The 27,655-nt window shown below is 42.8% G+C and overlaps 1 protein-coding gene and 1 long non-coding RNA gene across 2 annotated transcripts; one reads left to right on the top strand and one right to left on the bottom strand.

The window, feature by feature from the left end:
* Positions 1–82: 82 nt before the first annotated feature.
* LOC138207301 (uncharacterized) lies at positions 83–16,749 on the bottom strand. The gene is made up of 3 exons (XR_011179018.1): positions 16,606–16,749; positions 13,190–13,334; positions 83–160 (listed from the first exon to the last, which is right to left on the bottom strand). It is a non-coding gene; the product is annotated as an uncharacterized lncRNA (long non-coding RNA).
* A 520-nt stretch (positions 16,750–17,269) lies between these two features.
* LOC138207343 (phosphatidylinositol 3-kinase regulatory subunit gamma-like) lies at positions 17,270–22,935 on the top strand. Its single transcript, XM_069164504.1, has 10 exons — positions 17,270–17,607; positions 20,130–20,247; positions 20,338–20,436; positions 20,547–20,727; positions 20,887–21,003; positions 21,136–21,278; positions 21,414–21,590; positions 21,715–21,789; positions 21,895–22,065; positions 22,161–22,935. Exons 1-10 carry the CDS (start codon positions 17,553–17,555, stop codon positions 22,432–22,434), a joined length of 1,410 nt encoding a protein of 469 aa, XP_069020605.1. The 5' UTR covers positions 17,270–17,552; the 3' UTR covers positions 22,435–22,935.
* Positions 22,936–27,655: the final 4,720 nt, after the last annotated feature.

Genomic DNA, 27,655 nt, shown 5'->3' with positions numbered 1-27,655 from the left:
GGTTGTTGTTGGCTTGAATACCCTGGAGTAACTGTTAATGAGCTTACCTAACCTGGCGCTGCAGACCGGGCTGCTCCGGTGTGCTTCTCTCAACCACCTCCTTACATAAGATGCCACGCAGAGGTCGAAGGTCGCAGCAGCCGGGATTAGCACAGGAGAGCTGGACAGAGGAGTACACGAGGACAGTCAGCCTGACGTTACCGTTGGATACGACGTCTCCGATACACGGGGGTGAATGAAAACTGTGGTGATATTTCTGAGAAAATAAAATAGCTGTGATGCAAAAAAAAATAGTGTAAAGATGAGCCGACATAGACAGGTAGGTTAGGTTATAGTGATACTATCCCATGCACAGGACAAATAGATTACACTCAATGTAATGAAACGCATGGCATGGCATGATGGCCTTCACAGAAGCCTAACTGCAGTTCACTGACAGGATTATTGTAAATCCTTTCACTCTGTGTGGCTCGATACCGCCACCTACTGAAGGAAGTCACTCACTCTGGCTATATTTCAAGCAGTCTCCAAAATAACAACTTGTCCTCATCACTATATTCACATTAGGCAGAAACGGAATTCTGTATGTGGAGCTTCATCCAGAGACAAACACCACACTGATAAAGGGGAAGTGGGTCGACACGTTGGCATTCGTGCACCACATCTTTAAGACGAGTTCACCACAAATGCACAAACACCACATCCATTCAATGTCTGCCCGCGCTGTATCTTTGCATCAGAGACTGATTGCGTCCCTGTGTGGTCACTGTTGTCCATCCTCTGGGAGTCAAAGCAACGTAACTCCTCCGGGGCTGACAGACCAGAATCGGTCATGTTGCTGCTGTCGTTCCTGTTGATCTGGTTAAATAACACTGACACCGCTCTGAGTCCTGCTTGGAGAGTTTCCACTAGAGAACAGGAGGGCCTGGTCAGTCACCACAGATCCTACTTCATTACTCACAAACTCTAAATCTGCTGGCATGTAACAAAGGCAAGAGGCAGCTTGGGAGGATTTGTGGTGATACAAAGTAGTGTACTGTGTGATGCAACACACATACAAATATTAGCTTTTCTGAATCTTGACATGGGAATGTGGTGTATGCCATTATGACCACATGTATTAATCAGTTGAGTGTTATGTTTATTCTGTGACTAACACTGTTTGGTTTACTTGCTTTATTACTGTACTCCGTGGTCTTTTACTCATTTGGCTTTTACGAACCCCAACTAGTCAACAAAACAATACCAAAGATGGTCAATTCTGAATTTTAAAAAAAGATTGCTTAATTGAACTCAAGTTCTTCCATTTAGAAGTAAAAGACATCAGCTTTTCTTTTATAAAGATCATCATAAAGTTGTTTAGTATGGGAGGCCTGGTCGTGCTGGGGAGGAAGTTAGAAACAGAAGCATATAGAGAACATTTTACAGTCTTAAAGGGAACTCTTTCCTCCTCAAGTTTGTTTGATGTCTGTCTGGTTCAAGACTCAAGAGTTTTATATATTTATATGCAGCATAAACAGGTAGAACAAATACATGTCAAGTCTCCATTCGTTCTGTTTAAGCTAAAGAAAAGAATGAAAAATATAACAAATATCAAAAATATATACATATAAAAGGTAGAAAAAGTCAAATAAAGATTACAAAAAATTATATGTGTACATATGAGGGAGGCTGTGATGTTAAATGTAAAGTACTCACTGAGATGTAGTGGTTGCTAACAGCAGTAAGACTTTCACATGATGTTCTCGTTCAATCTTAATTAACTAATTAATTAATGCATTAGCAGGCAGCAAAATACCCTCAGCTCACTTTACAATTAAAGCACATATTTTTCAGATTGTTTTTTTAAAACCTGTTTGTTCTGACTGTGACTGTGGAAGATGTTGAGTCCCTGCTGGTGGCTGACAAGAGACATGCTTCCCTGCTGCTGAGCCAGCATGTGCACCTGACCAGAGTATTACTCTGATCAGTAATGCCTGAAAGCTTCTACCCACTGACACAGTAGGGCGGCGCCAAGACGCAAGGAGTGGGAGAGCTGTTGCTTCATTTTCCCAGCTTAGTTCACATCCAGGTCTAACATATTAACAGTAAAGGCAAGAACCTGAGGATCTGAGGGAGGATTTCTATCAGGTTTCGGGTTGTCAGTCAGCAGCAGGAGGAAGGAAAAGGGAGGAAGACCTCAAATATTACAGTAGAAACACAACAATGAGGAAACTCTCTACAAATAAAATCAGGCTACGCTGAGCTCCACTGAAATATTACAACATTCATTTTCAGTGCTGCCACAAAATAGTCTTTACAGTGAACTATTAAACTACATTTTTACATTGCTGTACATAACCCTCACAAATAACATAAGTTTAGAGGTGTTAGCAGCCAACTACATAAGTGTGAGCTGTGAGACACATTTAAAGCCATGAAGCATTTATCTCCCACTGCAAGGACAGTCAAATATCTACCTGAACCCACGGTGTACCTCCCAGCAGGACCATCAGCTCAAAGAGATGTTGTAAAAAGAAAAAGAAGTGCAAAGTGCTCCCTAAACAGTGAGCATCGAATGGTATTATCAGCTGCTCTGTGAATAACATTATGAAGGTAAAAGTAGTCTGTTGACAGAGATAGCTTTACATTTTATTTATAGTGCTAGGAGGACCTTTTTAATTAGTTTTTTTTCAGGATATTTCAGAGAAATTTGAAACATTTGATTTACTGTTAAATTATTTGATACGGATAAATATATTTAAATTACATATCATCAGACCAAATGTACCTGATTATCACTAATAGTGGTGTTCTAGTGTGTGTGTGTGTGTGTGTGTGTGTGAGACAATCCAATATAAACACCCACTTCACATCATGACCTGCCAGCTGTGCGGAGGTGAAAATGTGCGCCGGGTTTCAAGTTTCTCACTCACTGTTTTCATTTCTTACGCGACTAATTACACGTCATTTCATGCAGCAACACTATGAATGGCTTCCTGAATATGCCATGAGAAATGTATGTGTCACATCTCTTCCTCCCTGATCAGGTCGGAATACTTTTCATGAACCACCTGTTCAGTCGGCCTTTAAAGACAACATTTTACTACTGCTTGACAAAAATTATCTGAGCCCTACTTCTCCTATAATGTGTCATATATAATGTTAGAAGGCAAAACAACAGAAACTGTCTTTGCCTCCTCTATTTATGACAGATATGATTTAAATGAGACATAAAAACTGCAATTATAATCATTCCCAATGACCCCTCGAAATCAGTTAATTATAGCAATGTATTGGAAAAGAAGGTTCAACATTAGTTCTAATGAGACTGTTGAGGAACTGTGATTAACTATGCAAACAAATAGGTGATTAAGAGAAATCTAATTGCCAACTATTTCAACAAATGATGAGGTCATATTTTAAAGCAAAAGTGCCAAACATTCATGGTAAACGTGGTCAAATTCATTTTAAAAATACATTATACTTGGCTGTGGGAAATCAGCATTGTTGAAATTTTATTTTAGACTAATTATGAGAGAGAACACTAGACAAATTAACTAATGATGAAAATAATCTTTAGTTGCAGCCAATTTATATCTTGACACAAACACCAAGCTGTCTCCATCCCAGCGAACACTGCAACTGTTTCTTCACACTAATAACAATAACAAACAATAATTAAACGTTTGTGGGTGCTGCCAGCTCTCTTTTGTCTGGTCAGTTTCTCAGTTATACAAAAACAAACAGGCTTTCAAATAATATATTACACGCTGCGACACAGATTAAATACTGAGCAGAATAGAGCTGGGTGTTATTAGATGACTGAACAACTTTCCCTGCAGTCGCTGAATCTCACTCGTTTCCCTCCACTCTTCTTAAAGTGGACCGAATGGGTGCAATATCTGAGACGAATGTAACTTCCTACTGATCGTTTTCAACCTCTAAACAAACAAGCAGAGAGAAAGGCCTTTCAGATAAACTGAGACAAACTCTCTCTCAGTGTTCAAAAATTCTTCCCCTCCAGCTCAAGTTTTTAATGGAGCAGAAAACAAAGAGACATTACATGGAAGCTGTGCAGCGCTGTCATGACCGTCTCTTAAAGCTGCAGGCTCGTGGAGGTCAGCTGAGCCGCTCGGCAACACAAAGAACTACTGTAACGGCACATTGTTCTCGTGACCTGGAGAAAACGATCCAAAATATAAAGTCCGTATGCACAAACAAGCTGAGGGTTTGAGCAAAACTGTACCCCATTAAAGACTAATGGATGACAAGAAGAGTTTCCGTCTGGATTTGTGCCACTGGATGGCAGGAGAGGACCGTGGATGCACAGCACACGTTGACAGTGTGCAGGCAGCCCAGACTGGGTTAATTATGACCATAAGGCACTTGACGCTCTTCTACATTTTCCTACCACTGATGAAAATTTGGCTGAATGTCATGTGATAGTGAAGTCTGCAGCTGCAGTTTGGAGTCTGCGCGCTGCGAGCAAAACACAGATATGTGATGTCAAATATAACCACAGACTATAAACATGCCACCGAGAGGTGTTCCAGCCTCGCAAGACGGCCACGGTGCTGCGGATCAGGAGGTGGCAGTGTTATACACCGGTGAATGAACCAATTGTCTCTGGGCAGAAAAGGCTGAGCACAGAGAAACGTGGTGATGGGGAGGAAAAACAGGAGCAAAAGGGGATGATGTAATCCTTTAAAGGGACGTTCACAAAAACTTCAACATGAAGTAAAGTGGAGATTACATTCCAAAAGTTGGAGTGAATGATTGTTTTCAAATGTCTTTTCATGCTTTATCTGACCTGTAGCCCAAAACACAAAGTTGTTATATTTACAAGGATATGAAACACTAAAAAAAAAAAAAAAAAAAAAAAAAAAAAAAAAAAATCCAACTTTGGAGAATCAGGAACCTGCTACAGTTTGGTATTTCAGCCTGGTAAATATAGATTTATTTGAGTATCAAAATAGAAACTCAATGTAGGATGACAATCAATATATTTGAGTATGTGTGGTTGTAGATGGGTGTGAACGACAGTGCATGTGTCTATGACTAAGATGAGGGGGAAAAGTGGCTGCAAGCACGGAAGTGATGTTCACACAAGCCAATTAAGTGCAAGAGGTGAAGTCATATCATTAATACAAAATCCTAATATTAAAAAAAAGATGGTCATAGAGTTATGTGACATTTGCTTACCAGTCAACAAATACAAGAAAAAAGTTGAACTTGTCAGGCGTTTGAAGAGAAGTGTTATTTTTATTCAAGCTCTGGCAGTTCCAGAGTTGAACTACTTTGTTAAGCAGGCAAAAGGTGGCGTGGGATTATGGCCGGTATCTAAGGTGACTTTCTATAAATATTTTTCGTATAACAACATAATTCTGCATATAAAAGTAATTAAGGGTGAACTGTTGACTGTGAAATGCTCATGAGTCAGCCAACGATGCAGAGTCTTGCATTTAAAACTAGTAAAATTGTTTTAACCACTGATGATGGAATTGAATGGTGGAGATCACTGGATGTACTCCAAGTTTTTTATTATTTGTTATGCATGTTGTGTTTAAGTGTGTGTTTTACTTGGCAATGTGATAGGTTTCCCTGTGAATGGCAAAACCAAATCAATTCTACCAGTTCTGCCAAGTTTGAATCAAACGGTGACTCTATTGTTGCGCCTGTGGACAAGTTCTAATGTAATTATAATTAATGCAGTTATCATTTTTTTTCTCCCACAAATAAAGTCTCATACTATGTGGCATGTTTGGTACAAACTGGTTGACAAACAAGTAACCCTCAGGGAAAACTGTCAGTAATACATTCTTCCTTTTTATTATAAGAAAAGAAGCAGTCTGTGATGGCCAATTGGCATGTTTGCTCTGCATAAAGTAGATTAAGGGTGTGGTGAGATAGTTTCAGCCTTTAAATTGTGTAAAATATTAGATTTTTAATACACTTCAATTAAAGAGCCTGTTAAGAACATATTTTATGAACCAGATCAAATACATGTAGAAAAGCTGAGGCTCGGGATCTGCCTTGTTTGCATATGACCTCAGCTCCAACGCCTTAGGCTAAACAGAAACACCATCCATTATGAGGAGTGGTTAACCAGCTCTCTCCCAAATTACAGTGACTCCGGGTTCCCATTTTACTGATTTAGCGGTTGTGTGGTTCCCCATCTCATGTTACTGACTGTTATAGTGAGACATACTCACGCAGACTATCCTCCCCTCGTAAAAAAGTGAGTGAGGCATTTGTTGGCCATTTAACCAGCAACCGAGCAGGCACCGAGTTAAACACAATTAAAGATATGCGACAGGGCCTCTAGAGAGTATTTCTTCCTTTACTAAAGCACGTTTGATTTTTAAAAATAATATTGCATTTAAATAAACTGATCTGAACTGAACTCCTGGCTGAGATTTAACCACATCCTCCGACAAACGAAGGCGAAACATTTCACCGCCCTGACCAAGAGGGCCACTACGCAGCAGAGACGCAACATTTCCAGGGCATGTATGACTGCAGCAACTGGACCGTCCAATTCCTGCTGTCACCGCCACTGACAGGTCATTGGTCACACTGCTGCCTGAATGTGACTGGCAGCTGTGGAGAGGTATCCAGATAACACCCTGGTTATAGCGCTGACCCTGCTTTTAACCTGCTGGCACAACTCCTGTCTTCAGCCCGCTCTCAAACTCCAGGCAGACCCTGACAACATTTACCCAGCACCTTTTGCTCCACTCCCTCCACACCCGCCTCCTCAGAGACATCTGCCTCTTTTGCATGCTGATCTTTGACCACTTGAGCTAAAGATAAGTTAACCTCTCCTGCCATGTCGTGAAGCGTGGCCTGTATTCTTGGTGCATATGTGCCGTTTCAGCGCCTGAGGAAGACTCGGTGGGACTGTGTTTTTGTTCCCTTACTGAACACTTTAACAGCAAAAACATATTAATAAAGAGCCAAGATTTGGGGTTAAAGAAGGAGTTTTGTGAAAGGAACAAGCTTTGTCTGAAGTGTGAATGGCTGCAGCACTACTTCCCTCTCTCTTCCACCCTCCTGCCAGCACCAGTCGAGGGATTTTCCTTCCCACCATCTCCGGCTGGAACACTATTTCCGGATTGTGTTATTCATTTACTTAGTTCGCAGAGCACCCGGGAATGAGAGGCCATGGAAATGTGGCTAGAGCGGTAGGGAGGGAAACGGCAGAGAAAGGGAGAGGGTGTGTGTGTGTGTGTGTGTGTGTGTGTGTGTGTGTGTGTGTGTGTGTGTGTGTGTGTGTGTGTGTGTGTGTGTGTGTGTGTGTGTGTGTGTGTGTGTGTGTGAGCTGGATGTAGAGAGGGCAAGACGAGCCCAAGCAACAGCCTTCACAAAAATAGCACGGGGAAGAATCTCTGTGGGTAACATAAATTTGAGCACGATGAGTGTAATCAAACTGAGAAGAGGTTAGACATGCAACATAAACTATCTCCATGACCATGTGATGTTGAGGATTCCTTTGTCACAACTGTGTGTTTGCCTCCCCGCTTGACACTCTGTTTGTTTATCCGACTGTCTCTGCTTCACCCAGAACATCCTATTACTCCACTCAGTTGAAGCCAAAGACGCTGACTTGTTAGTGACCCATTTACCGTTTGACATTTCCATTGTTGATAAAAACTAACCCTCTGTGACATTTGTCGAAGTGGTCATATGATCTTAAGAGTTCTTTGACCTTCAAGTGGCCTCTCCATCCTCTTTAGGTGACCAAACAGGATGGAATCCGTTTACTAAGCACATCTTTGTCTTGACTTCAGGAGGCTTTACAGGAAGAGTGGGTCAACCTGAGCTGCCGATAGCGACCACCAGATTACAAGTTATCTAAGTAATTAATTAAGCTACTAAAGACCATTAACAGATCTTTTTGCATCAACATGCTTGTCCAATGCTGTAGGTGCTGACATGGTGGCCCAGTTCTAGTTTTTACAGGAGCAAATCACCAATTTTACACATAAAAATCAAAAGGACATGTCACAAGAAGTACGGTCAATCGCAACCCAACGTGGCATCACCCATTGGTCTGTGAACTGCCGTTTTGAAGCCTTGAACAGATTCAAGGCATGTCGACCGTCGTCATCTTGGGATTTCAGAGCCAGAAGTAAGCATACTTGGACGAGTTGGGGAGGAGCTAGCGGTGGATCTTACTAAGAACCTGAGGCCGCTACGCATCGCCCAACTATACCAGAAACCTGACTGCCCCCCAGAGGTATGTCAATCAAATCAGGCATGTCCCAATACATACCTCTCTTTGAGGTCTAATATCTAATTAATGATGGAAGTATTTTCAGAAGGACCACCAGAACACTAATCAGAAGGACTACATTTTGAGATTGAGTTGTGTAAAAAAATATATTCACATTGTATTTCATGAGAAGTTGATGCTTTTTAAATGGGAGTCTATGGAGCCAGAGGTTTGTTGAAGCCACCCCTCAGTGGTACTGCACTTTAGGACACTTAGGCTTCACTTTACAGTCCCAGAGACTACATCCATTTTTATACAGAGATGCGTATGACTCAACGTATGAAAACAGTTGATTACTACTCTCTTTAGAAAGCTGTCTAAAAACTATGCAGTCTTATTGTATTTTTCACCAGCAGCTCTGTAAAGCTCGGCTTAGGCATTAGCTCGAGCTAATGTCAGCATGCTAACATGTTTACGATGACATTTTGACCCGATGATGGTTCGAAATAACAATTAAAGGGCCATTTTGGTGTCCTAGATACTGTATGTACCACATACCATTGTGGTGGGACATAAACACACAAAGTGGACTGCAAGACCTCTTGTCAGTCCTGGCAAGGGTAGTGATGTCTCAGGCTTATTACTTTAATCTACTGGCAGTCTATGCTTTATGGTATTTCAAAATATATTTTTAGGAGGGTTTTTTTCTATTATATGCACTTTTATATTTTCTTTTACAAAACTCTTACTCTTAATAACTCTTTTTTAAATTACTTATCTTATTGACCCTGGACTGTTTTTAATCATATTCATTGTACCTTTTATATATATATATATATTCCTTCTTTTGCTTTTTTCTATGAGTAGTACACTGACTTGCCCCTGTGTATGAAATGTGCTATACAAATTAAATTGCTTGTTTGCTAGAAAGAGTTAGAAAACCAGACTCAATTTACTTTCTATTAAAATGTACCAGACTCCAATAAAAAGCAAGAGTCCTCTCTTTTTATTGAGAATTTTATGTTTTTTTCTGTGGTTGTTATCCTTTACCATTACAACCAACTATCCTACTTTACAGCATCATTATGTCCTCCCCCATTCAGGTAATGATCTGTCTGATTAGTCTGCCATTAAACTATTCTAGTAAAGTGATGGCATTGTATATAGTGTTGCATTGTGTATATAATGTGACATACAGCCTATAATTTGCATTTTTAATATAATTGCACTATAAGTGTTGAACAACCTGCTTTGACACTACTGTATTTAACTGTGACCATGCCAGTAAAGCTAGTATGAGTTTGACTTTATTCTGCAGAAGACAAAAAAAAACGCTCCTGAGGTCACAAGAATCAGATAAGGTAAATGGCGCTTAGCATCATTTTCTTGGGTGGCCATGACAATTTCAGCCTGTGCAGTCAGCAGTTTTACAGCACACTCATCTCTTGCGCATGCAGACTCTCCTATACCCAGATCGGTATAAATTTGTGTTGCGTGTATGAGTAGGGAAGTTTATGTGCCATAAATCATGTGGAACGGATTCCACTATCGGGACTCCTAATCATTTCAGACGCATTTATTGTGTTCTTTCACGTCAGAGAATGTTTTGTTCTCGAGAAATTATTTCCCAAAGTGACTGGAATATTACGACTGGACCAAAAGGAGGACAAAATACGTGCTGAAATCTAATAACGGTTGATAACTCTGATAACACCATAGAATAGATTTAACATGATTCAAACAGTTGCACAGACCTACTTTAGTCTGTTGCTGACACTTGATCTTTTCAGAAGTAGTTTAATTCTCCCTGAGAAAATCACGGCACCAGGTAAAGTCAAACAGGTGATGACATTCTCAACCTTCCCGGAATTACATGCCAACCTATGGCCTTAAAACACCAAGTTAAATCCCAACGCATGACATAGAAAAGGAGTTTACTTGCTCTCCTTGCGGCTCAAGGCTGTGTCATTTATACAGGTCACCGATGCCGCTATTGTTTGTGCAGGAGTTGTGTAAGCCTAGATTCTTCTGTCCTATCCTCTTATTGTTGTGGCTCCTCATCGAAAGCTTAGCACATGCTGAAATAACTTCCTTAAGACCTATGTAAGCAAATATCACTTAACGTATTTGTATGAACGTTCATGCGAGTCTGTGTGTGGGGGGGCATAAAGGGAAGGGGGAGCCTTGCGTGCCGGACAGGGGTGGTTTGTTTTGTCAGCAAAATGTCAATCTGTCTTTGCAAGGTTATCCCATATGATCTCCCTAAATACACAGGGCTTGGTTTGTCCATCTGGTTGGCAGTTGAGCGCTCACACCCCCCCATTAACACCCACCAGCACTAGCCCACGTCTGGAGGTCTTGGCTTTCTACCTCCCACTGAGAGGATATGAAAAGGCCGACAAAGCTTTCCATTCTCTTCTTTTACTGTCAGATTTTTGGATCAGTGTAATCCTCCAATGGCTGCAACACGTGTACAGCGGTTTGGTTGCTCCCTAACAACTAACTTGACAACTAAACAATGCACTGGTTTTTACTGAAAAGGGACACTTGGAAGAATGTTGCACGTCCAGAAAAAAAAAAAAAATCTCCTACGTGTGCGCACACTCACACAGCTAGGCAGCTACCCAACATCCCCTAAAAAGTCCAAAAAGCCAGACCCGTCCCGAGTCCAAACTGCCTCGGGCTCCCCTAAGCTATTCAGCGTGTGCAAATGAAAGATGTGTCTTGGAACGCTGCGAGCCTCGAGGCAGAGCAGAGCGAGCCTCGCACAGACACACACACAGCAGCCCTCTGGACAAGTTTGGCACCCACACCAGCAACTGTGGACCAAAACTCATGTTGCGTGCTAACTCTCTCCCTCCCCCATCCCCTCATGCTATCCCGCTCTGCAATTATATGCTACGCTCCCACCCAAACACGCAAGAATAGGCCTTCTCAGTCAACAGACAAACCGAGTCATTCTGTCCTCAAACCATGACATCATGACCATTTGACTTCAGCGTGAAATTCAAGCTTAATTTAACTTTGTCAGGAAAAAAAAAAAGTGGTGTGTGTTGCACTGGCAGAGCGCTGCAGTGGTGTGAACACTTTATGCAATTCTGGGAAGGCAAAGCTCATTTATTCTCGAGAATATCGGACTCATGGTGGTATATGTGACTGACGCATCATGTATGTAACATCATGTGAGAAATATCTCGAGGTTGAGGTTGTGCATGCATCAGAATACAGTGGAATAATAAACTCATCATCTAAATACTTGTAACTGGTTTATTGATGTTTTTGCACAGTATTTAACGTAAATGTTTTTTTTTTTTTTTTAAAGCATTAGTAACGTGTGTTTCTAATAGAAGCACTAAATTGAAGCAGTCAAATTAAATATTCTTAGAATTTAACTATGCAATTTGCAAAATAAATCAAATCAGATGATAGCTTGACTTCTTGAGCAATAACAATATCATACAAACATGCCTGCCAACTTTGTTGCAGAATCACCTCAGTGGCCTCCAATTCCTGAAGTTCTGTGGGGTATAAATGCCTGAGAGGCATCTATCAAACTGCTGACAGCTATTGTGTGAAGCACACCTCATTTTCCAAATCTGCCTCGCAACAGTGTCCTGTCCTCTGCTCTGGGAGGGGTTCCTAATAGTGTGCGAGCGCTTGCATGTGCATGTATATATGACAGAACCAATGACAGGCACCTCAGCCCAGCCCAGCCCTCGCAACAACAAAGAGGGCTGCATGGGTTTCGCTGCAGCCCCACTTGCTCTCCCACACACTCATAAATAACTATACAGATCCTCTGCCCTCGCCAGGGGGAGAAAAAGGGGAGAAAAGAGCCATTTAGGCAGCTCCTATCCTCTCATGCCTTCCAACTGACCTTTTCTAAGGGTCAATCAGTCCAAACCACAACTCCTTACTCTGACCCCCCTTTCCCTCCCTCCCTCCCTCCCTCTCTTCTCTCCTTGCTGACAGTAACCTGAATCATCACCCTGGTGCTGTGGAAAGAAGCCACTTAGCAGGCTTGGGTCATTATAAAGCAGTAACTAAGACCTGGAAGATCATAACACCTCACAAGCTCCCAGTCCCAGAGCAAGTGAGATGGCAGGCGGGGTCAAAGGTCAAGGTCACAATATGGGAGGAGGGGAATAAATCCTGTAGCATTGACGACAATGGCTGCAATCCCCACTGACAATGATGCCATTGTGGGCCATGGGTTGCTTAGTGTGTCCTGGAGCTGTGCCTAATAGAGTTATAGTGCTGATGTGATGGCTGTGTAGCCGAGTAGAGTAGTGTCCTTTTATATAGGGGGGGGGGGGATGTCCAGGAGCTTGAAAGAGGTCTCGGCTTCTCAATTTTACTTTGCATGAAAGCATGGGATTGTGTGGGTGCATTTGTGTGTGTGTGTGTGTGTGTGTGTGTGTGTGTGTGTGTGTGTGTGTGTGTGTGTGTGTGTGTGTGTGTGTGTGAGTGTGTGTGTATGTGTGCGTGAGAGCGAGAGCTTAACTTCTGTGAGCTCCCAGCCATGAATCCTTTGCTCACTGACACACATGACTCCTCTCTTTAAAGCGTTAGAGTTGACAAGACGCAACGCAGAAGTTGTGCTGATTTCAACGTGCAGGTGTGCTGACTGCAACATGACTTTGTCTGTTTGTCATCCTATTTGGTTTCACTGCATCAACATGAATGCGGCCTTTTGTTTTTACAAACTATGGGAGTTTTAGTATTTACTTTTTTCCGTATTGTATCATTCCAAATTTAATATCTGGAGGGTTTGGACTGTTTGTCAGACAAAACCAGCAATTTTAAAATGCCACTAATGGTTCAGGGAATTTGTAACGCCCATTGTTCATTATTTCTGAAACCTATAACACTTTATAGAGGAAAGTTGGTCAAGAGATAATTCAACAATGAAAATAATCTTTGGTTGCAGCTCTATTACGTGGTACGATCAGAAAGTTCACAGAATACGCCGATAACAACCATAAAACGTACCTGATTTCAGTTGCCTTCGAAGTCGTCCCCATATGCTTCAATACAACACTCCCAATACTCCTGCCACACTTGAAACGCTCCCTAGAAGTCCCATTCGGCCAGCACATCATGCATGATCTGGGATTCATGCTGCATCTCCTCAACACTGTCAAAACAAAGTGACATGTCAGCTTGATCTTCTTTTTGGAGAACAGAAAATTGCAGGGTGTCAAATTCAGCGAGAAGTGTCATACCTGAACTGTGGCACAATGGCCGGGTAGGCCATTGTGCCTACCCGGCCATTGTGCCACAGTTCAGGTCTTTTATACCGAATATTTTCCCTCAGATGCCTCAAAACATCCCAAAGGAACTCAGTGTTTACAGTCTAACCATGAGGAACAAATTCACAGTGACACGAATGCCAATCGAAACACCTTACCCGGCTCATTGCTTCATTGCTGTAGGTTTTCTGAAGCATTTCAAGGGTCTTTGTTGTCGATTTTCCGAATTTGATACGAAATTTGACAAATGTTTTCTGCTCAAGTTTCAGGTCCTTGGTGAAATCACAAATGTGCACGTACCACAAAAAAGTGTGTTACAAGGGTACTGATGTAACTTCAAATTCTTACTCATGGACATAGTTGCTTGCTTCCGCTACAGGAACATTACTGTGCTGAACTTCATTCCTGCACAACAAGAAAAGTCCCAGAGGTTGTTTTTTTTCCCACTTTAGACTTTTATCCATAATAAGACAAAAACAAACCGACAGTATATAGTGGATATTTTCTGCTACACACTTCATGGTCAGGCCTTTATATGGCACTTTGTATGAGCAGAGAAGAGGAGAAAGCCTCTGGAGAAACGGGGGCTGCTGATACCACAGGATCATCATCCTCGGCATAACTCAGACACTCAGCTGGTAGACGTTATGGGGGGGCATGCCACGAGTACCTCAGTTGTCACCTCTGTTAGTGAGATTAGGCTCTGACAGGATGGAGTGACACATGATGAGTGCTGAGTATGACCACCGGGTGCTAATACAGAGGGCAGAGAACCATAGAGGGCTAGACCTGACAGGCAGACAGACACCGGAGCGTTCGGAAAAACGGTATGTCCGTTTTGCTGATGTCTATAGTAACAGTAGCTTCAACTTGACATTCCCTCCGTCAAACATTGGTTTTCTGTTTTCTTTTTTTCCTCTTTTTGGCTTCTCTTTGACCTCCTTAAAAGAACAAGCTATGTTTCCCAGGGCCCAGCTATTTGAAGCTCATAGTTTTGGTCATCCAAGGTTTTCTGTTCCAACTCAAGCCGTTCAGACACTGTCCCCACTTACATTTCCACAATGGCAGGGTCCTGGGGTCCAGACCATAGCCGCCCTACACTCTGCCCACAGCCGAGTTGCCTCTGGCAGGACTCCTGCGTGCTTTGTGTGCTGGTTCTGGCTGCCGATCAGGGAAACCCCACAGTTTCTCCATGGTGAACGTCGAACGCCCTGCCAAGAACATTATGCATCCCTTCAATGGCCGTGAATAGTAGCACACTACAGTGTAGAAGATTTGAGGGACTGGTGAACTGAACTATACCCTGATATGGTTCCTCCATATTGTGTTTGTGAGGTTGTTTTTTTTAGATGGACAACAACACAAAACCAGATAAAACGTGTTCTACATTGTACTGTACAGGAAAAATGAAAACAACTGGTGAATTATGTTCCTCGACATGGTTAGTGTAAACAAGCATTAATGTCTAAAAATCCAGGGATTATTTCCAAGTCAAATATCGGCTATTTGATTTAAGTGAAGTGAAGTGACAGCATGAGGCCTATCATATACACATTTAACACTCTTAAATATGGGGATTAACGCTTGTTCCATAATTTCACCACAGAGTTCACCTACAAAACACAACCACACTGACCTAATAATCTCTGCATCACCAAACCTATCACATCTGCCAATCTCCACGAGCTCTTATTTATTTGTATTTCTCTTCATTGCACATGATTTCCAAACTACAAGGCATAGACTTGGCACCTACTTTCCTCACTATTTCTTGCTTATTACGGTCCTCCCTTACTGATTCTTGAAGTTGCTTGTCAGATCAGCGTAACCGAATTAAGAGTTTAACTGTTATCTGCATTTAGCACAGAGACACATCTGTCTATTAATTTAAAACTCGTGCTGAGTTTCCCAGCACTACCACAGTCCAGTGGCATATTGCAGTGGTGGTGGATATCAAGATGAGTCACATCAACTAGCAGGCAGCTGGCAGGCTTGCAGTATCAGCCTATCTAGTTAATCTTACGATTAGCCTTCACTGATCCCATCAGGACTGCCTGGATCTGGGGTGCAGAGCCTAAAGGTTTATCCCTGACCGCTACACGCACACCACACAAATCTGGGAACACGCAGGGAAAAAAAAGCAGCATATCACAAAGTATATTTAAACTTTTTCTATTGCTGATCAGGAAAGCAACATATCCCCAACACAAAGCACAGAGACTGGAGCTCGTCGTGCTCATATGCCTCACTGTCCCCCACTGACATATCTGGAGCCTTGATGCTGGTCTCTTTCAAGAGGAGGGTGGTGGTAGTGAAATGTGTCACAGAGGTCAGACCCCGAAGTTAAAGGGGCAAATTCTGTGCTCTTCTGACACCGGGGGTAGGAGGGAGGGGGTTGGGTAGCAGCCAAGTGACGTGCCGTGACAGGCTTCAAGGCTTCTTAAAGCACGAAAGGCACACGAGCAAACACTCATGACAACATATATAACTCATAAATACACATACATTACATACCCGTCAAATGGCAGATCTAATTCCTAAAAGAGACTTGACAATTTCCCATAACTACTATTTGGGAGGTTAGACAACATTTGCATACAACATGCAAATTATAAACTGTTATTTTCTAAAAATGTGTTTTTCCTTAAATCACACACTGAGCCTGCATCCAGTCGTGTCTGAGGCACGGTTGCGATCTCTTGCCATAATAATCTCCTCAGTTAGTTTAGGACGTTTCATGGGCAGTGACTGGACACAGGAAAGAATCGTCTTACTGATGGGAAAAAGGAATTCTGGAGGCAATTACCTCCCCTGACTCTCTGTGCTTGGGTCAAAAGGGGACCGGCCATAAACGCCTGGACACCAACAGAGACAGACCTCTGACCAAGCAGGCCTTGTTTCACTCTCTCTCGATCTGCAGCAGCTAATGTCAGCTGGTGGAAGAGGCCTTGGTTGTTTAAATTTACAGCACAATGTCATCCTGTGTCACGAGCAAGCAACAATGCATGTATTCATTCAACTCGAAGACATAAGAAGATAGTAATGTGAATTAATACTCTGGCCATTTTTAGCATATGAAGCAAGAAATGTCTCATGGTAAAATAACCCATTCTTTCGGGCCTACATTCACGGATGTATGTGCATGTGTTAACTCACCTGCTAGCATGTCTTCCAAAGGATGATCTCATTGCAGCAATAATCACCAGTGTCAGCCAAGATGCCATTTTTTTTGCTGCTCAACGAGCTTGACAAGCTCAACCAGAATACAACATGCACTTGCCAACAAGGAAGCCTATAGTGCTCCCTGGATGCCAAATAGTTGAAGACAGTTTGACATAAAACATGGTGTCATTTTATTACAATATATTCATTCACCAGTCGCACATGATTTGATTTCTAATTGTTTAAAACATAGAGACATAATTGGTAGGTGTTAAATCCTGTTCATTTAATGATTCAAACTTCTTTCCCATTCATGCCGTGCAAGGATTCTTTCAGCTGTTACAGCGAAGCTCGAGGAGAGCTGAATGAAACGGTCTGGACTGTACCGTTTTAATTTTGGGGGGGGGTTGCTAATGTGGGATACGCTAAGTCCCTGTAAATGGAATTTAACCGGACAAAATAGACTTCGGGCGATTATCATATAAAAGTCTTGCTTTGAAATTACTGTATAAAATTACATTAACGGCGTGTGTTTTACGTGACAATGACTCCTTCAAGGAACGGACCCCCCCCCCTGCTGTAGGAGCAGGATGAACCGTGCCAAGATGATGACACAACCAGCCCTTTAAAGTCGCTGCACTTCCGAGATGAAGTAAAGTAGAGCGCCGCCGCACAGCAAGACGGTCACGGACTGACAAGCGTTACAGCCAAGAAAAAAAAAAAAGTCCCCAGTTCGTCAGGCTATGTGGAGACAATACATTTGGACTGCGGGATGGTTATGGACTCGGAATCTACGGAGTTTTTCTTTGGTCTGTGTGGGACGTGGCATCTGCAGTGAAGTACACTAAAAAAAAAAAATTAGGCCCATCTGCGGCAAAAAGAAACGTGCATTTAAAAAAAAAAAAGAAGACGACACCTGGACTACTATTGTAAAAACAGGAATGGTTTATCCTCCCGAAGGTTTATTCTACATCGAAATGGATCAAGCACCACCAGGTAAGTTAGGGTTAAAGGCAGCCATTGTCTAATCTGCGGAGGGAGGTCGGAAAACGTTTGATTTCTCCTGTGCTTTCTTCTGTTTGCTACAACATCAACTTGTGTAATGCCTTTAGTAGAGCTGACATCTGATCAAATGCGGTGCATGAGTTAGTGAAACGTTATAATGGCCAGGTCCTCGGTGCTGCGCTCCCCCAGTGGCATTGCCCAGGCATGCATAGCGCAATTCACTTGCCAATTACGTAATACCTTTCGGAGGACCAGGCGCAGCAACAGCAGCAGCAGCAGTGGCTTGCCTCTTTTCTTTTGTCCCAGCACATATGGCAAACTTGGACAGGAACGCACAGCCTTCCTGCATCTCATCTTACGCCAAAAGAAGACTTAATCAACGCGCGGAACCGTGCAAAGACTGCATTTTGAAGGGAATATAGTTGCGGGTGCGTTAATGAGCGCACCGCATGAAACGACCGCTTTGTTCTCCTCTGCAGCCAGCCGTGGTTAATTTGTGCGCTATAGCCCTGAAAGTAGGCTACAGGCACGCAGACGAGACAGCCCGTCTCATGACTGAACTCCAGAAAACTCAGCACCAGAGAGCATTTTGGATTCGGGTTTTTTATCATTTGACTGCTACGTTTTTTTAGGTTTTTTTTTAATTTTTTTTATTCTGGCAACACTGCTCGCTTTTTTTTTTTTTTTTTTTTTTTTTTTTTTTGAGTCCCATCAAATATTCACAGTTACGAAGCTGCACTGAATTAATTCGTCTTCGAATTAAAATTGCACCACAGCGTCAAATTAAGTATCACGATATTTTTGTCCAAATACCTCAATATCGATTGCACCAGTATTGTACACAATTATTTCGCACTTTCAGGGAATATTTACAAAATGGCTATTTTAACAAATAATCAACAGTATTAAGGACGCAGTGACTAAATGGTAAAGGCAAATTATAGAATAGTTATAAAGTCACTTCACTACAATGCAGCCTTTAGGAGCAGACAGACAACACGTATTCCATATTATGACATCAAAAATGTAAGGCAAAATTTAGTCTGATGTCATGATATCAATATATTGACCAGCCCTACCTCATACAGTTATTACTTAAAGAGCAGTTTCCAGTACAGTCATTAAGGTGCAATCGAAAGTATGAACTGAAAATAAAATAGTGCTGACCCACCATGGGAACACTACAGATAAGCCTGTATTGTTCCTATAAGGTCCTGATGCTTTATATAACTCCTGTGTGTGGTTATTAATGCTTAACCTACCCATTATGTGTTTTATGTGTGTTTCAGGCTACTAATTTGACATAATTTATTATTTCATTCTTAAATTGCGTCCCTGTACTAGTAGAAGCATGTGGGTTTTGGAAACCAGTGAAGGGTTTTTTTTTTTTGGTTTTTTTTGGCAGGAGGCTGGAAGAGGAAAAGGTGTGCTGCACATTTCATTTTGCCGAGTTCAGGAGCATTTAGTTTTGTAGCCTGCCACCGTACTCCTGCACCTGCCTTTTGTTTATTTTAAGGTCAGAAAGAAAAAAAAAAAAGAGGAGAGCGGATGGCTGGGAGAAAGCCACATTTTCTCCTCTCTGAGGGTGCTCTTGTATTCTCCCTAACTGCCTCATGAAAGACACTTTTGTTCCTGCAGTGAAATATATCGCCCTTCACCTCCTCTTGATGCGGTTTGCCCTCCTTTTTTCATTTTTAGGAAAACGCTTAGTCTCTCGGCCAGAGTCAGATTTTGTATTTTTTTTTTTTCTCCTATAACGTTGATGGAAAACGTATGATCTGTGAGCTTGCAATGGTCATAAGATGGGAGGGGTGGTCCAAGAGGCTCAAAATATCATTTATGGTCTGTTTAATGCCAGTCATGCAATTCGGGACAGTGCCAAAGACAAACTTCAGACTTTGGACGTGAATTCACTTTGCAAGAGTTGCAGAAAACTGTAAAACTATTAATGATTAGTTTTTCAATATTTGGAAGTTTAAAAAAAAAAAAAACATTTCAAAGTTAGAAATGTGGACCACATTTTACTTTCTTTTTTTTTTTTTTTGTGCTGACCACACTTAAGATCTTAGTAATGATTTGGCAGTTGGTGTCTCTTGGAAACATGCCTGGGCTTGTCCTCAGATCTTGACAGGCTCCTTTAAGCAAGGGTGTGACAAAGTGTGTGTGTGTGTGTGTGTGTGTGTGTGTGTGTGTGTGTGTGTGTGCGCGCGCGTGTGTGTGTGCTCGTGTGTGCGTGTGTGTGTGTGTGTGTGCGCCCGTGTGTGTGCGCCCGTGTGTGTGTGTGTGTGTGTGTGTGTGTGTGCGCGTGTGTGTGTGTGTGTGTGTGCGCGTGTGTGTGTGTGTGTGTGTGTGTGTGTGCTGGTGGGTTCATAATATTGAAGTTTTTCTTGACAAAACTTTACTAGAGTTTTGTGACCGATTACAGCTTCACAGTTCCCAGTAATTCTCTTTCTTAGAAACTGTCATCAGATGGTTGCATTTCATTTCATTTCATCATCATCTTTTTCTCGTAGCTCTCCCTCCCAGGTCAACAAAGCCAGCGTCTTCCAGGATGAACAACAACAACAACTGCCTTTCGCCACCTGCGTATTCGCTACAGGACGCCGAATGGTACTGGGGAGACATAACGAGGTAAATAATCGTAACATTCGCAGTCTTCTGGCAAACTTGCCGTCCTTTCTGACGCGTCGGTTAACGAGCGCTAACCGATCGTCCCCTCAGGGATGAGGTGAACGAGAAGCTCCGAGACACGCCCGACGGCTCCTTTCTGGTGCGTGACGCATCCACAAAGCTGCAGGGAGACTTTACGCTGACATTAAGGTAAGCCGGAGAGAAAGACGGTCATTATCCCAAACAGAAACATCATCACCGAGTGATTTACATGATGCTTTACACGCATCTAATTTTGCGCGTTTCCCCCGCTCTCTCAGGAAAGACGGCCACAACAAGCTGATCAAAATCTACCACCGCGACGGGAAGTACGGCTTCTCGGACCCGCTCACGTTCACGTCGGTCGTGGAGCTCATTTGGCACTATCAGCACCATCCGCTGGTGGAATATAACGCCACGCTGGACCTGATGCTCACCCATCCTTTGTCCCGCTTCCAGCAGGTACTATTACTGCATTTTATTCGTTTTTATTTTTAAAAAAAAATGTAAATCACCATGAGTCAGACACTAGAAAAAAAAAAGAGATGTATTTGTTTTTGTTTTTTTATTCTGAGGACAAGAGATTGCACACATTTAATGAAGTGTAATATTTGACTTAAGGTGAAAGAGGACACTGTCGACGTCGCTGGGAGAAAGTTCAAGGAAGTCCACTGTCAGTACCAAGAGAAATCAAAGGAGTTTGATCGCCTTTACGAAGCCTTCACAAAGACCTCACAGGTTAAAAAAAAAAAAAGATTTTTATTTCTCACCATCAAACTTTCAGTTCGTTTTTTTTTTTTTTTTTTTTTTAAACGGTAGAATTTACATTGAATAAGTCTTTTCTGACGGGATCTCTTCTCTGGGCTGCAGGAGATCCAGATGAAGCGTACGGCGATAGAGGCCTTCAACGAGACGATGCTGATCTTCGAGGAGCAGTGTCGCGAGCAGGAGCGCTACGGAGAGGAGTTTGAGAGGAACAGTATTTCAGAGGAAGCTGACAAAGACCTGGAGAGGTACTTCACGACGCTCTCAACAGAAATGCCCTCAAACGTCGTTTTAAATCTGGCCTCCTGCGTCGCCCCATATTCCTCGAACTCCGCTCGGGCCGGTGACCTTTTACTTTTTTTTTTTTTTTTTTTTGTCATTAGCTTTCTGATAAACTACGAGAAGCTGAAGTGCCGTCTCGGGGAGATCTACGACAGCAAAATCCACCTGGAGGAAGACTTGAGAACGCAGGTGGAGGACTACAGGGAGACGGACAGGAAGATGAACAGCTTGCGGCCGGACCTCATTCAGCTGCGCAACATCAGAGACCAGTACCTCAAGTAAGAAGGCGTCTGAATATCGTCACTGTGGGTAGAAACGGACAGCGGCTGCTCCGTGATGTGTAATTATTGTAATGTTGAAATAAATAAAATAAAAAAAATCCTTCTGCACCTCTCATTGCAGCTGGCTTAATCACAAAGGCGTACGGCAGAAACGCATAAACGACTGGCTGGGGATACACAGTGACAGCCTGGACGAGTGCGTCTCCACACAACCTTCAAACTGGAATTGAGGTAGTCCGTGTCGCAGAGGTCGTTGTAACGCTGCTTTTTGTGTCGTCGTCGTTTTGTTTGTTTTTCTCAGCACGTACGTGTTGAAGGGAGACGAGAAGAATTTGCCACATCAGGATGAGACGAGCTGGTTTGTCGGCGAGCTGAGTCGAACGCAGGCCGAGGAGATGCTGCAAGGGAAAGCTCCCGGGACGTTCCTGATCCGCGAGAGCAGCAAACAGGGATGCTACGCCTGCTCCGTTGTGTAAGTGGAAACGTCGGGATCGAAAGGAAAGCGAGCGGCTTTCTCGCACGGTTGCCCGCTTGTCCGACGCTCATCGCCGTGTCCTTTATTTACAGAGTGAACGAAGAAGTCAAGCATTGCATGGTCTACAGCACGCCGCACGGGTACGGCTTCGCCGAGCCCTACGACGTCCACTGCTCCCTGAAAGACCTCGTCCTGCACTACCGCCTGCACTCCTTAGCGCAACACAACGACGCCCTGGACGTCCGGCTGTCGCACCCGGTACACGCCACAGCCGCGGCATCGCCTTCCCAACACGCAGACGAACACAAACTGTTACAGACTCCAAAACACACGTCGGGGCTCCCGCCCGCCGCCCCGGAGATGTAAAACCCAGCGGATAGAGAGACTATGAAGGACATGTTTACTGTATCCTGCGAGGACGACTGCATCGAGGTTGCGTTGTGTAAAAAGGTTTTGCACTACAGTGATTCCATCGGTTGTTGTTTTTTTTTTTTTGTTTTTTTTTGTGAATGGGAATTTCACAGATTTGAAGTGGGACCGGAACTTGAATGTCAGCTTGAACTTTTTTTGTTGTTGTTGTTGTTGTTGTTTTTTGTTTTTTTTGTTTTTCAAAGAGACCGTTTAAGCTTTTAAACACATTTTTGTACTTCGTTTGTTTGATGGACACCTTTTCGCTTGGGATGTTGACAACCTTGAAATTTGCTCACTGACATCCGGTGCTGCACCTTTCGTTCGAGTTTTACAACCACAGTTGATGTTGCTTGAGATGTCCATTTTCAACAACTGAAAATGTATTCAGTTGTGAAAATTTGACCAATATGTTAGATATATATTGGGTTATTACTACTTGGTGCATTTGTGAGGGGGGGAGGGAGGGAGGGAGGGGGGAGGGGGGGAACATGGTGCTGTAAACAGGCTGATTTCATCGCATCGGTTTGGTGGACCAAACCTTTTTTTGGGGTAAAATACCACGTGTGAATATGTGAAAAGTCGTGGTGCATCTTGACTATTTGCCCCTTTCTTAACATTCATATACAGCGGATAGCTATGTAGCATTAACATCCTGTAGAATACCATAGTACAAGCATACTCGATGTTATACCCATTGACCAAAGCACTTAATAGTGAGCAAGACTACATCCCTGTTTAGTCCGGTAATTGCATTTGGGCAAGGGTAGGGCAATTTATGTACACCTGCTGATGTGCTGATCAAAACATAATCTGAAGTACTGTATGTTATATTCTGTTACTCAAAGAACTATAAGCTTTTTGTATTCTATATATATTTTTTCTATAAACATGCCACAAGATGAAAGCTTGAAGAAAGTGCAATCCAACAGTATTTCTATTGTTGCAATGTATGATGACGGTGGTGGTGGTGGTGGTGGTGGTGGTGGTAGTGGTGAAGGTAATGCTGTTATGAGAGGTTGACATTTGCCACAAAAAAAAATGCACTCTCCTTGGTGGTGTTTGGTATGATGTGGCCTCCGATGTTTGTGTGAACTGCCAGAGGCCCGGAAGTATCCTGCCTCCATTACTTGAACTGTGGCATTGCTCGAGCTATGAATGTTTTTCGTGACATGCAGCCTACATAGCTTAAGAGGAAAAGGAATCCATGTTGAACTTGGCACATTTTTCAAGTTTGAGGACAATAGATACTCTGTACAGCGAAACCGTAAAATGTATTGCCGAGGTCGGTTCGTTGAAGGAGGTGGAAGAAACCTCTCAAGAAAATATAACTCCACCGGGGAGATTGGACTCCTCGGGTGAAGCTAAGCAATGTGAGATCCTGACCTTTTTCTTGCTGAAAGACAATAAACTGATGAGAGTTTTGTCAACTTGCGTAATCCTTTGCTTTTTTTTTGTTTTGTTTTGTTTCCTTCCTTCTAAGTCTGTTTGCTGATCTTGATCAACCAAAGCAGTGTTTCTAGTCATTTTAGAAAAAAAAAAAAAATTGTCACAATTTTGGTATTTTTTTTTCTAAGTAATGTTACAGTTTGCATGAAAACTGACCCACCAAAATGCATGAAATGACATCGCATGAGATAACTTATTTATCTGAGGTTCACCGTCTGTCTCTGGTGGATCCATTGTCATCCGATGAGCTTATCCTCGGGTCAGCAGAGGTGCGAGGGCACTCGAGGACACGCCGTCGACGGATGGAAGCGAAAGGAAGCGATAAAGACAATAGCAGGATATACGCGCACTCTTTCCCGACACAGTCTGGCCGCCGTTGAGTCACTAGAAAGAAATGTTTCGGACCTACTTCAATGGGACCACGCACCGCTTTGAAACGCAACTTCAGTCATCCGATGAAAGGGATGCAGTTTGGTATTTTGGCAGCTTGGGTTTTGCCCGCCAAAGTTTTTGCAAACAACTCCTGCACCATTATCTGATAATGACATGTGTGGTCCAAATTGACAAACTTTAGCATCATCTTAAAAAAAAAAACCACCCTGAGGATAAGAGCGTGACACCGGACGGCCGCACCACTGGCTCTCCATACCCAGAGCGACAGGTGGCCTCTTCCGACCATCACGTAAGGTCTGTGTTAGGTAGAGATTAATGAGGGGCAGAGGGCAGGGATGTACTGCGAGGAGAGCCTCAGTTCCAGGCCACGGATTACTCCCTCTTACCTGTGTCAGCACGGAGAGCGGCGGGTGGACAGGCGGCACCGCGTGCCCGAGCTCGGATTGACCAGACGCAGCGTAGATGGGTGGATAGATGGGACAGAGTGTACCCAAAAGCTGAGTCACCCTCGGGCCGCATGAGTGTACCGGAGACGGGGGAGAGTGGGCAGACGGCGCAGGAAAGGAGGAGGTGCGGGAAACTCCGACGGTGCATTTCTCTCACTCGTGTGCAGGATGGTATCGAAAACGAAGGCTGGAAAGGTCAACTTGGGCCTTTCCTACATTTCCTTTAACTTGGAGCACACTCCCACCTGGCTGAGTCCCAAAGCTATTTGCTTTTATAGCAGTTTACCGTTCACTCCTGACTTCTGCTTCCTTTAGCTCCATGCACAGGCCCAGCCTTCACATTTTTTATTTTTTTTTCTCTCACTCATACATATGGAGCTCTTCTCCTTTTCTTTACTTTCTCCGACCTCAGTCCCACCACTCATTTTGCTGTCTAATTCTCAATTTAAATAAGTCCTGACTGAAGGAAGTGAGTGTGCAGGACGAACTACCTTTGGAGTCACGCCTAAAACACACACACACACACACACGCACACACGCACACACACACACACACACACTATCAACTGTCTCGCAGGCTTTCAGAAAAAGAGGTTTTTCGCTTTCAGTTTGCAGCAGCCAATCGCGTCTCTCCTCCCCTCTGTCTCCGTCCGACTCCACAGCTTCACGCTCTCCGCTCAGCCAATGAGAGTCCGAGAAAGTGCCGCGCGTCAGCCAATCAGCAACCAGTTGCTATGTTGGAGGCAGAATCGATGAGGGATTTTTTTTTTTCCTCCTCTGTGTTTTTTTTTTACTCGCTCACATTATAGCTGGCTTATAGGCTGAGGGCAAGAGATCCTGTTGCCTGCCAACCAGCATGTAGGCAAGAGACTGAGCCATTAAACACACCAAAGCTACGATTCCTGTGAAATCACCACAAATAAAAGCCAGTTTGTCTATCGTGTAGGCTCAGTTGAGTGTGTGTCTGTGTTAATGGATCTGTTTTAGGTTCACAGGTGGATCCACTGAGTTGTTGTTGTTGTTGTTGTTGTTGTTGTTGTTGTGGAAAAGAAAACTAATAGAGAAATGTACTTCCTACCTCCTACCTGGAGGAATTCTGGTCAATGACGTACATCAAACAAGACAATACAAAAGTTTATACTTCATCGTAACTTTACTACCCTTTTAAAGCTTTTTTTATTTATTTATTTATTTTTTAAATTTCTTACAGTAAATCTAAACATAAAGTAGAGGGTTCTCCAAAAGTAGATCACGATCTGCCCGTTAGAGCAAAAGTAGCTCTCAAAGGGAAAAAAGGTTGGATTTAAATTCATAGAAAAATTAATAATTCTTGGATTGGATTGCTAAACCATATGGCCTCTCGCTGACCCAGTTTAATCCTGCCCCAGAGGTCTCTTCCTTTATGATCTGTGTCCTCAAATATAATCAGAAGAGAAAATGACATAATATTATCAATTATGAATCCAATCAGTTTGGAATAAGGTGTGATCATTATCTGAATTAACCTGTATTTCTGAATACTTTTTGATGCGTCGAAACCTGCAAAAAAAAACCCCGATAATTTCTTTGCATTGTTGTGTTACGTCAGTGGCCTCTGGGGACATCGATCAGGGTAGGGGGCTCAGATTGAAGATTAGGCAGGGATGAAAGATGATCGCACCTCTTTAAAACAGGTAGAGAAGGATGCAGACACCACAACAGTTTGCACGATTTCCCCCCTAATTCGGTGACACAGCTAGTATTATGTGGACCTCGATCTCAAAGTAGAAAAAAAATAAATAAATAAAAATCCTCACCAGTGATTTCAGCTGTATTAAATGAAGCACCTCAGCGTCCCTCGAGCTCTCAGGACAATCTCATTGTGGGACTTCAGCTCTCAAATAGATTAAAAAAAAAGTATCAGTGGGCACGTGGCCGGCAAATTAATGTGACACCAGCTCCGGTGCAGACGGCACACGAGCATTAGGGTTCAAATCAGACGCAGCTCGGTCTGAAAGCGTGCATGAACACGGTGGGTTGGATAAAGAGGGGTCACACAGGTCAGAAGGTCAGAACAGCAGCCTGCCATTCAGAAGTATTGCAGACAGGCAACATGATATAAAACACTTGTTTTGTGTTATCTGCTAAGGTTTAAATCCAATCAGTAAAATCTGACCTCTACTCCCACATCATCTGTCAGTTTCATCTCATAATGTTTTTCTTTCCTGGTCAAAATGTCTAGCCGGAGCCCCGGTGAAAAAGTCAGACATACCCTGCACTTAAAACAGCACGGTAATTATGGTGACCACTTTCCATACGATGACCCCCTCACACTCTTCACTTTTTATTTTTTTTTTCCCTCTTCCTCCCCCTCAACACTACATGGGAAAATTCTGGGGAGCAAGGCAAACACTCACCACAACGGGAGAGACATAATGATCAGTAAAAAAATAATGATGATGTTCATGACATGCAAGAACATTCCCTATAGCAGAAAAAAAATGAGCGACTTCAGCCAAGACTAACAAAAAAGAAGAAGAAGAAGAAAAAAAAAAAAGAAGAGGCATAATCACACAGCAGCAGAAAGAAGTCTGTGTCACCACATCCATGTTCATTTGAGCACCTCACCTACTTATTAAAAACTTAAAACCTGTCTAACAAGGGACACCTCCCCTGGCAGCAGCATCATGAACAAAGGGGGAAGCAAAAGAAACACTTTCATGAAACAAATTAAACACATAAAAGTGTAAAAAAAAATAAAAAATTCACTTATTAAGGTGAATATTGTGTTTTTAGCAGAAGCCTCTTTTTGTGCCAAGTAAAGGCATCAAAAAGAAGAATCTGAACTTCTGACTGAAATGTTCATCGACCTCTTAACGGGCATCTTATCGTGTTGAACTTGTAGAGAACAC

This window comes from Embiotoca jacksoni, unplaced genomic scaffold, assembly GCF_022577435.1.
Source record: "Embiotoca jacksoni isolate LCO1_2020_lvr unplaced genomic scaffold, fEmbJac1.0.p SCAF_31, whole genome shotgun sequence".
NCBI classification, from domain to species: Eukaryota; Metazoa; Chordata; class Actinopteri; family Embiotocidae; genus Embiotoca; species Embiotoca jacksoni.
This window is presented reverse-complemented; position numbering and strand designations above follow the sequence as displayed.

Excerpts from the sequence above, each read along its gene's own strand:
- LOC138207343 (XM_069164504.1), top strand. The coding sequence starts at position 17,553 with ATGGTTTATCCTCCCGAAGGTTTATTCTACATCGAAATGGATCAAGCA. Across the intron at positions 20,728-20,886 it reads CTTTGTCCCGCTTCCAGCAG|GTGAAAGAGGACACTGTCGA; the intron begins GTACTATTACTG and ends ATTTGACTTAAG. Across the intron at positions 21,279-21,413 it reads GCTGACAAAGACCTGGAGAG|CTTTCTGATAAACTACGAGA; the intron begins GTACTTCACGAC and ends TTTTGTCATTAG.